This window comes from Dysidea avara, chromosome 2 (genome assembly GCF_963678975.1).
Source record: "Dysidea avara chromosome 2, odDysAvar1.4, whole genome shotgun sequence".
Taxonomy (NCBI): Eukaryota; Metazoa; Porifera; class Demospongiae; order Dictyoceratida; family Dysideidae; genus Dysidea; species Dysidea avara.
Genome location: NC_089273.1, coordinates 20,863,219 through 20,874,627, shown reverse-complemented (window position 1 = coordinate 20,874,627; position 11,409 = coordinate 20,863,219). Strand labels below are relative to the sequence as shown.

General features: G+C 39.3%; 1 protein-coding gene across 1 annotated transcript; it reads left to right on the top strand.

Annotated features, from left to right (window-relative positions):
- The first annotated feature begins 9,919 nt into the window (after positions 1-9,919).
- On the top strand, positions 9,920-10,825 carry LOC136247916 (uncharacterized). The gene is made up of 2 exons (XM_066039735.1): positions 9,920-10,032; positions 10,090-10,825. The coding sequence occupies exons 1-2, from the start codon at positions 9,920-9,922 to the stop codon at positions 10,823-10,825; spliced, it is 849 nt and encodes a 282-aa protein (XP_065895807.1).
- The last annotated feature ends 584 nt before the right edge of the window (positions 10,826-11,409 follow it).

Sequence of the window (11,409 nt, the reverse complement as noted above, 5' to 3'; positions counted from 1 at the left end):
TAACTGTTCTTAACTTGTTGATACTTCACACTAATAATTATTATTGTTTAGCATTAAACAAAAATTATTGATTTATCCCTTTAGTACAATGCAAAATTAATGTCTGAGTCTTAATATAACACACATGTACAGAGCACGTAGGATAGAAATATACTATTTGGTGTGCATTACAATTGTGGTCCTAATTGTTGAATGGTTACTGCATTGGGCTGCTCACCTGGAGGTCCATGGTACAGATCCACTGTTGGGAACTTTAAAAAAAATATATTTTTTTTAACTTCAATTTTATGTATTTAAATAGCACATAAAATACTACTCCATCAGTGCCTAGCTGATGGACCAGAGTGGTTGAAGGAGACCGCTTGGGAAACCCTGCGGGTGGTGCTGGCATCAGGGGCTCGATCCCCGGACCAGGAGCAGCCAGTTTCCTCCCTTATCCTAACAGCTTTCTTCTGGTAGGTTAGCTAGGCCAAGTCACTAGCAAAGCCGATGACCAAGTCCGCGTGTGGGCCATGTGGTGCTCCACTGGCTGTCCCCTGTATCTATGACCAAGTCCGTGTGTAGTTGGGGGGCAATCAGGATTGGGCCAACTTCCCAATGAGAAATGGCACCCATTAGTGACATCCCTTTTTTTTAATTACATTTTCTGCCCTTTTTGGTAGCACCTTTTTCTTTAATTATTATTATTTTTTTACATTCTCTGGACTTTTTGGTAGCACCTTTTTGTTTAATTACCTTTTATTAACAGTTTCAGGACCATTTGGTAGCACCTTTTTGTTTAATTACCTTTTATTAACAGTCTCAGGACCTTTTTGTTTAATTATCTGTTATTAACAGTTTCAGGACTTTTTGGTAGCACCTTTTTGTTTAATTACCTTTTATTAACAGTTTCAGGAACTTTTGGTTGCACCATTTTGTTAAATTACCTTTTATTAACAGTTTCAGGACCTTTTTGTTTAATTATCTGTTATTAACAGTTTCAGGACTTTTTGGTAGCACCTTTTTGTTTAATTACCTTTTATTAACAGTCTCAGGACCTTTTTGTTTAATTATCTGTTATTAACAGTTTCAGAACTTTTTGGTAGCACCTTTTTGTTTAATTATTATTATTTTTTTACATTCTCTGGACTTTTTGGTAGCACCATTTTGTTTAATTACCTTTTATTAACAGTTTCAGGACGTTTTTGTTTAATTATCTGTTATTAACAGTTTCAGGACTTTTTGGTAGCACCTTTTTGTTTAATTACCTTTTATTAACAGTTTCAGGACCTTTTGGTAGCACCTTTTTGTTTAATTACCTTTCATTAACAGTTTCAGGACCTTTTTGTTTAATTATCTGTTATTAACAGTTTCAGGACTTTTTGGGAGCACCTTTTTGTTTAATTATTATTATTTTTTTACATTCTCTGGACTTTTTGGTAGCATCTTTTTGTTTAATTACCTTTTATTAACAGTTTCAGGACCTTTTGGTTGCACCATTTTGTTTAATTACCTTTTATTAACAGTTTCAGGACCTTTTTGTTTAATTATCTGTTATTAACAGTTTCAGGACTTTTTGGTAGCACCTTTTTGTTTAATTATTATTATTTTTTTACATTCTCTGGACTTTTTGGTAGCACCTTTTTGTTTAATTACCTTTTATTAACAGTTTCAGGACCTTTTTGTTTAATTATCTGTTATTAACAGTTTCAGGACTTTTTGGTAGCTCCTTTTTGTTTAATTATTATTATTTTTTTACACTCTCTGGACTTTTTGGTAGCACCTTTTTGTTTAATTACCTTTTATTAACAGTTTCAGGACCTTTTGGTAGCACCTTTTTGTTTAAATATTATTATTTTTTTACACTCTCTGGACTGTTTGGTAGCTCCTGCTTGTTTAGTTATTATTTCTTTACAGAAATTGTAAATAAGAATGTGCTATAATGAAAGAATCATACAACAAAGCTAGTGTTCTACTGTTCCATGGTACCATTGCTCATTTCCAATCCACTACTTTAGTCCTTGGTGACTATCCTTGAAATGTTAATAGTCCATAAAAGTGGTTATAATTTGTTCAGCATCGAGAAGTGTTTGCAATAAATTGTCTTCGCATAGAGTAGTACCATGCAGAGTATACAGTAATAGCACAAGCATCAGCCTGCGATAAGTACACTCACTCCGCAAAGGTATATATATGTATTAATAAGTGTTCTTAACTTGTTGATACTTCACACTAATAATTATTATTGTTTAGCATTAAACAAAAATTATTGATTTATCCCTTTAGTACAATGCAAAATTAATGTCTGAGTCTTAATATAACACACATGTACAGAGCACGTAGGATAGAAATATACTATTTGGTGTGCATTACAATTGTGGTCCTAATTGTTGAATGGTTACTGCATTGGGCTGCTCACCTGGAGGTCCATGGTACAGATCCACTGTGGGGAACTTTAAAAAAAAATTTTTTTTTTAACTTCAATTTTATGTATTTAAATAGCACATAAAATACTACTCCATCAGTGCCTAGCTGATGGACCAGAGTGGTTGAAGGAGACCGCTTGGGAAACCCTGCGGGTGGTGCTGGCATCAGGGGTTCGATCCCCGGACTAGGAGCAGCCAGCTTCCTCCCTTATCCTAACAGCTTTCTTCTGGTAGGTTAGCTAGGCCAAGTCACTAGCAAAGCCGATGACCAAGTCCGCGTGTGGGCCATGTGGTGCTCCACTGGCTGTCCCCTGCATCTATGACCAAGTCCGTGTGTAGTTGGGGGGCAATCAGGATTGGGCCAACTTCCCAATGTGAAATGGCACCCATTAGTGACATCCCTTTTTTTTTTATTACATTTTCTGGACTTTTTGGTAGCACCTTTTTGTTTAATTATTATTATTTTTTTACATTCTCTGGACTTTTTGGTAGCACCTTTTTATTTAATTATCTGTTATTAACAGTTCCAGGACTTTTTGGTAGCACCTTTTTGTTTAATTATTTTTTTTTTTACATTCTCTGGACATTTTGGTAGCACCTTTTTGTTTAATTACCTTTTATTAACAGTTTCAGTACTTTTTGGTAGCACCTTTTTGTTTAATTCTTATTTTTTTACACTCTCTGGACTTTTAGGTAGCACCTTTTTGTTTAATTACCTTTTATTAACAGTTTCAGGACCTTTTGGTAGCACCTTTTTGTTTAATTATTATTTTTTTACACTCTCTGGACTTTTAGGTAGCACATTTTTGTTTAATTATTATTTTATTACATTTTCTGGACTTTTTGGTAGCACCTTTTTGTTTAATTACCTTTTATTAACTATTTCAGGACAGGTGCTACCAAAAAGTCCAGAGAGTTTAAAAAAATAATAATAATTATACAAAAAGAACATTACTGTGGTATTATTCTTGTGCTATTACTGTATACTCTGCATTGAGTTACGCTTGTCTGAAGGCATTAGTCAATCAGTTACTTACTCAGTAAGTAGAAAATTCCATTGAATAAATTAAAAAAAAAATTCCATAGCAACTTGTTAAAAGCGTTTTGGGTTGATCTGAAGGCTTGTTTGGGTATAGTTTTACCTAAGCAATGCTGCTTCATTGTCTTCAGGAAAAATTGAGGCTGGTTTTTTGGTGATATTATTTCATGGGCCACGCCTACTCCTTTGTGGTCCCTACTATACAGTTACTATCGTACTGCATGATCATGTATTAGGAGCACCAGTGCTATCTGTTAGTAAATGTTATCAAGCTGTTGGATTAGTGTCATAGTGGAGTTCGAAGCAGTTAGAAAGAAGATAGAAGCGCAGGAGAAAGAAAGGCAACTACAACTTCTGGCACTCTTGCAGTGCCAGTACCACTTGGTAAGCTTACAATCGAACATTCATTTGAGTTTACTAGCTCTATTCCAAGAAGTTCTGCTAAATGGAAAGCCCTGACAAATTCGACTTGCTATTAGGAATGGCTCTCAATCAGTGGTCAATGATAGTGGATTCCAATATATGTTAAGCAGGTTTGGAACAATATACACTCCACCTGATAGGACTACCTTTCCTAGGAATTATATTCCAGCTATGTATGAGCGTGAAAGGGCAAAGGTTAGTAGTGTACTATTGTCTGATATGTAGTCATTTGTAATAACCAGATGGACATCAAGGTCTAACTGTAGTTATGTTAGCCTTACTGTGCACTATATAAACAAGGATTGGGAGATGTGTCGCCAATTGCTGGAAACTGCTGAAACAATGACTGACCACACAGCTCCTAACTTAGTAGCAGGGTTTGAAGGATGCACTTGAATGATGGAAGCTACTGCTATGAAAGCTATGTACTGCTGTCACTGATAATGCCATAAATATATCTTGTACTTCAGAATTTGTATGTTGAGCACATTGGTTGTTTCATCCACACCATTCAGTTGGGTGTCCAGAAGGCAATGGACTTGTCAAAGATGTCAAAGACTATAAGTAGAGCCAAAAGGTTGGTGAGTCACTTTAACCATTCATACAAATCAAGCTATGTTCTGCGTAGTAAGCAATGAGGCCTGAAGCATGATGAACAGTGCTTGATTCAGAGTGTTCCAACAAGATGGAACTCTACCTACAGTATTCCATAATTTTGAAACAGCAGCAGCCTCTCTTCGCAGCACTGATTGAAATACACAAGTCTGATTTGATGCCCAGTGATGCTGAAATCACAGCAATGGTAGCTTTTATCTGTCATGAAGCCCATAGTTTGTATTACAGAAGTGATGTGTGGGGAGAAATGGGTAACCGTCTCTGGGGTTCGGCCACTGATGTACACGCTTACCGTTAAGCACCTTGTAGAGACTGTCTGACAGCAGATTGATGAAGGAAATGAAAAGGGTATATTGTTGACTGATCTTCAAAGTAGATACAAAGTTTTATCTGTTGGGTAAATTTTTCACAAGGCTTGATTTTATATCTAAGGTTTAAATCTTTAAGCCTATTGTCAGAGAAAAGAAACCAAACAGAGTGTTATGCTAGCAATCGAAGAGAAAGCAATAGTTTTTTTGCAAACCTAGCTGCTACTGAGGAAGAAAGAAATGAAAGTGGATCAGGATAGCCTGCCCCAAAGAAGAAGAGTAAGTTTATGTCATCATTAGAGGATGTGTGGGAACCAGAAGTGAGAGCTAATCCTGAGAGCATACTAAGAAGGAAGTTAAAAAGTACTTGTGCATTGTCAGTGGTCCAGAGCAAAAGCCACTGTTGTGGGTGGAAGTAATATTCTAGTTGATTTCCTGCCTTGTCAAAACTTGCACAGAAATATCTCTGTATCCTAGTAACTTCAGTTTCAAGTGAAAAGGCTTTTAGTGCTGCTGACAATCCTGTTTACTTCCAGAGCATGCAAACATGCTTGTGTTTTTGGCCCAAAACCTGAAGTTTCATTACTCAGTACTTACTGTTGAGCCTCAAATTCATTGTACATGAAAAATGCTTTGTGCATAAGTACAGTTGTGTGTATCACTGAGTATGTATATTCACTGTATTGTGAACAATATGTTTCAATATGAAAAAAATGAAATACGAAAGAACTTTTGCTAAGTTTGGCTGCACCTGTAAAAACTAGAAATTTAAAGATGTATATTGTGCATATGGAGAGTTGGGTACATGGTACAATAATTGTATTACCCACTATCATGACAATTTGCTTCATTATTGCAACAATGGTTTACCCATTATCGCACAGGCATATTATGAAGTGTTTTGAGTTGCTCTCCAATCTCCTTCAGGTATACTGACTGAGACTTGTGTTAATTGAAAAGCTATTCTCTGGCCGGTGCAAGAACCACTAGTTCCATTTTTTTGACCCAGCCAGGAAAAGTTATCACCTAGATGGGTAAGGTATATATCCACCATTTGAGCAATTTGGTGTAACTTGTGCAGGGGTAAGGTGTTGAATAGTGAAGTGATTTTTTAATTTATTTTTTTACTGTGTACACATTATGGAGATTTGGTTAAAAACTAAATAAGGCTATGGTCAGGTCCTTTGGTGTTTATGTACACCTGGTTTAGTTTAAAAAATTAACACAATTTGGTCACACATTAAGTTTGTAAGTCAATAAGACCTGACCATAGCCTTATTTAGTTTTGCCAAGGATTACTCTGCATTTTAATGGCTTGTAGGTCAGGTTCTACTCTCATGGGTCATAACTGATTTCAAGGGTTATCATTGGATTGACAAGAAATTGTTCATCTGCACAGCCAGTAATTCTACACATTCATTACATAGCGTGCTTGAGAAACACCCAGATGTTTTCAGAGAAACGCTTGGTACCTTAAAAGGGTTTGAAGCAAAGATTTTAGTGGATTCCTCTTCTCTACCTAAGTATTGTAAGTCCCATTCTGTTCCATATTTCTTACGAGAAAAGCTAAAGAAAGAGTTAGATTGCTTAGTTAGTAAAGGAACTTTAGAGCCGGTGCAAACCTCTGATTGGGCTTCTCCTGTGATATTCTGAGCCAGCAAGAACGGCGTGGTTGATCACGTGAATGATTAGAACAACTGACGCGCATGCGTACAAGACAATCTCGCTACAGTATATGGTACAACATATCAACACAATATAAGATTCCTTCCCTCCTGGTAAAAACTAACCAGTCATTGTCAGGTAAATAACGAGCAGGAGGTCGTATAGTGTGTTGAGAACGTCGAAGTCCATTGCCAGATTCTGATACATTATCGTCATTGTTAGAACTCTGTTCTTCACTAGAAGATGGTACATTCTGTGACTGGTCTGGCATTGGAAAAAGGAAATCATCATCATTAGTTCCAGTCACTTAGGCGGAGTCACTTACATCAGTGGTTGTGTCTTCCCTTAATTGGTCAAGATGACGTCTAACTTGTCTACCATCTGTGAGATCCACAATAAAGGATGAGGGACCAGTCTTACTTTGAATGACTCCAGATAGCCATGGTTCTCCAGTACCATAATTCTTCGCAAAAACTTTGTCTCCCATCTGTAACTGCCTGTCTCGAGCATGATAGTCATGAGCATCTTTCTGTTGACTCTGGCACTGGCGGACTTTGGCAGGAAGGTTTGGACGTAGAAAATCTAGATGACAGCGTAAGTGACGAACAAATAACAGTTCAGAAGGTGAAGGACCGGTTGTGGTCTGAGGTGTGAGTCTGTAACTAAACAAAAACCGTGCTAGGTTAGTCTCTAGTGTTCCATCTTTGAGTTTCTTCATACCACTTTTTAAGATCTGTACGCTTCGCTCTGCCAACCCATTTGATGCATGGTGGTAGGGAGCTGTTCTTACATGTTTAATTCCATTAGCTTTGACAAATTGCTCAAACTCACCACTTGTAAAAGCTGGACCATTATCTGTCACCAGTATCTCAGGTAGGCCCGAATAGGCAAAGGTGGTCCTCATTTTGTCAATGGTGACACTGGAAGTTGCTGAAGAAGTGATATGAACTTCCATCCATTTAGAGTGAGCATCTATTAAAATGAGGAACATCTTTCCAAACATGGGACCAGCATAATCAGCATGAACTCTGGTCCATGGTTGTTGCGGCCACTCCCAAGGGTGTAATGTAGACTGTGGTGGCTCATTCCGTGATAGCTGACAAGTTCGACAACTTTTCACTTTAGCCTCCAAATCTGTGTCCATCTTTGGCCACCAAACAAATTGACGCGCGAGGCTTTTCATTCTAGAAATTCCAATGTGAGCTGCATGTGCCTCTTCAATTACTCGCTTCTGTGCTTGTGGAGGGACCACTATCCTGCTTCCCCACAAAAGGATACCATCTTCCAGACTAAGTTCATCTCTCTTTTTCTAGTATGGTTGTAAATCAGACAAGTTAGATGGTAAGGTAGATGGCCATCCATGTAAAGTAAACTGTTTCACCTTTGCTAGAATGGGGTTGTGGTTTGTCATAGTTCTAATCTGTGTTGCAGACATTGGCATAGTGGTAAGTTGTTCCATCAGTGCTATAGTCTCTGGTGGTGAGGGAACATTCTCTGGGCATTCAGGCAAGGGTAGTCTACTAAGTGCATCAGCATTACCCATAAGATCACCTTCCTGGTACTTGATACTGTACTGATAGGCACTGAGAGTTAACGCCCATCTCTGCAAACGAGCAGATACCATAGCTGGAGCTGACTTTGCTTCACTAAAAATGTGCATCAACGGCTTGTGATCACTATAGATAAGAAAATGCCTCCCATACAAATATTGATGAAATTTACTCACCCCAAACATTATTGCCAGTGTCTCTCGGTCCAATTGGGAGTACTTACACTCTGCAGCTGATAGGGAACATGACGCATAAGCTACTGGTCGTTCTGACTTGTCAGCATTGATGTGAGACAAAACAGCCCCAACTCCATAAGGAGAGGCATAATAGGCAAGGATCAACTGTTTTGTGTCATCAAAGTGTTCTAAGAGGTTAGGAGCAGTTAACAATTCTTTAACTTTTTGGAAAGCAGTTTGGTGTTGTGAGGTACACTTTCATGACTGAGAATGTCAGAGTAGCTTGTAAAGTGGCGCCAAAACTGTAGCTAAGTTAGGTAAAAATTTGCCGTAATAATTGACTAGTCCAAGAAACGACTTCAGTTCAGAAACATTGGAAGGTGCAGGAGCATCTAAAATAGCTTTGACCTTTGACTTGGATGGCTTCGAGCCATCTGATGATATGCAGTGGCCTAAGTACTCTACTTCTGACAAACTGAAAGAACATTTCTCCTTTTAAGCCTCATACTTGCAGTGTCTAGTCTGGTCAACACTGGTTGCAAATTAGCAATATGTTCTTCCTCGGTCTTTCCAGCCACCAGAATATCATCGATATAAACACAAACCACTTGGAGTAGGGTCTCCATAGTGCGCTGGAAGATCGCTAGTGCAGAGGCGACACCAAACGGAAGATGAGTATAGCGATAGAGACCTCGTTGGGTATGAATGGTAACATACTCTTTGGGATGACTCCTCTAATTGCAGCTGCTGATAAGCATGTGATAAATCTAATTTTGAGAAAATTTTCCCACCTGACACACTTGTAAAAAGCTCTTCAATTCTTGGTAGGGGGTAACTTTATTCTTTGTAGCACTGTTTATAGTCAGTTTTTAATCCCAACAGGTGCGCACTGTGCCATCCTTTTTTAAGACTGGAACGACTCGAGCTGCCCACTCAGAAAACTGTACAGGAACTATGACACCACTATCTTGTAGCCTGTTGAGTTCAGTAGTAACCTTTTCACGGAATGCAAAAAGTAAGGATCTGGCCTTGTAAAATTTTGGATGGGAATTCTCCATGACATGTATCTTTACTTTGAGGTCCTTCACAGTTCCCAGTTCATCAGTAAACACTCAGCTATATTGTTGCAAAAGATGCTGCAATGTACCATCACCCTGTAAGCTAAATATACTTTTCCAGTCTAACTGAGGTTTACATAGCCAATTTCTACCAATGAGGCTGGTCAACTTTGACAGATATTTCTCCTAAACCTTCAATACATTGACCTGTGTAGGTGCGTAAACATGCCTGAGTGGCTTGGAGAGGTAAACACTTGAGGAAGTCACAGTTTGTAAAAGTGTTCTCACTGATAATCGAAATCGCGGCACCAGTGTCAATCTCCATGATGAAAGGGTGACCTTCAACTTGTAGAGTTGTCTGCAATGGCTGGTTTTGCTGATTTGGCAAGGTAAACAGTCCGTATTCTGTGACGGATGAGGATGTTGGCTCTTCTACTACTCGGTTCAAGGGTTTGCTAGAACTGCTGTCTGGTGGCTTAGGCTTACTCTGGGCCTTCTTGCTATTGCAAACCTTGGCAATGTGACTGTAGTGATGTAGCACTAATACCCATGCACATACGTGACTGTGCATACAGACTTTCAAGTAACACGTAGTTAGTAGTGTTGTGTTGTATATTTGCTGTATAACTATCCTGTGATTCATATGATATTAAGAATATCACATTGGCGACGAGGTAAAAATGGCAACACGTGGAGGAATTGGTGAATTCTCAGGAGAAGCTGCAGACTGGGAGAGCTACATAGAGAGACTTGAGAATTATTTCGTAGCACATGAAATCACTGATGCCGCCAAGTAGAGGGCAACGCTCCTTAGTCAATGTGGCTCTGCCACCTACAAACTGGTTCGAAGTCTCGTGGTGCCACAGAAGCCAAACGAAGTGGAATACGCTGCTCTAGTCAAACGGATCAACGAACACTTTGTTCCCAAGTCCTCCGTCATTGTTCAGAGGTTCAAGTTCAATACCTGCGTGAGGCAGGTTGGTGAGTCTGTATTGACGTTTGTGGCACACTTGCGCGCTCTTTCAGAACATTGTGAATTTGGCGACACATTAGAGGACATGCTTAGAGATCGTCTCATCTGTGGTATAGCCGATAGCCGAATGCAGCGTGCCATGCTAGCAGAGCAGAAACTGAAGTTTGCCAGGGCTTTTGAACTCACTCAAACCATGGAGTCTGCAGACCGGGACACACGAAAGTTACAGTCCAACACTTCAGTGCACTTGTTGACGGACAAATCAACAACAACTAAGCCTTGTTACTGTTGTGGCGAACGACATCACCCATCATCTTGTCGTTTTGTGGATGCTATCTGTCATGCTTGCAAGAAGACAGGCCATATCTCTAAGGTGTGCCGAAGTAAACGGAAAACCACAGCAGCTGGAGGCAACACAACTAAGACAGGAGGTACAAAAAGTAACACTTCAACCTCGGTCAGTCAATCTTCTAAGTCATCCACACAGTCTGAACCTAAGGCAGCTCTTACTCTCACTGCCACACCAGAAGATGTTTATACAATGTTTAGTATTCATGGACCAGGACATGCACCATTCTATGTAACTTTAGCAGTTGATGGTCATGAGCTTTAAATGGAGTTGGATACTGGTGCTGCAGTGTCAGTGTTGAGTGAGGCAATCTACAAGGCAGTTTGGAATGTTGAGAATCTACCACCTCTGCAACCCTCCCAGGTACACTTACATATGTACACAGGTGACACAATTCCTGTTTTGGGCATGATGTATGTGTCTGTGCAACATAATCAGCAAGCTAGACAATTACCTTTGTTGATAGTAAAAGGGGATGGTCCTACATTGTTGGGCAGGGACTGGCTTACACAGTTGAGATTAGACATTGATTGGGCAAGTGTTTATCATGTACAAACACAGCATACTGTATCCCAGTTGTTACACAAACACAGTTCAGTTTTTGCTGATGAGCTAGGTACAGCAAAAGGGATAACTGTTACCTCACATGTGGACCCAGCAGTTCAACCAAAGTTTTACAAGGCTAGGCCTGTAACTTTTGCTATTCGTCCCAAGGTGGAAGATGAATTAGATAGGTTGTTGACAGCTGGTGTAATTGAACCTGTTCAGTACTGACTGGGCTGCTCCAGTGGTACCGGTAGCTAAGCAAGATGGTAGTATCAGGTTGTGCGGGGATTATAAGTTAACTG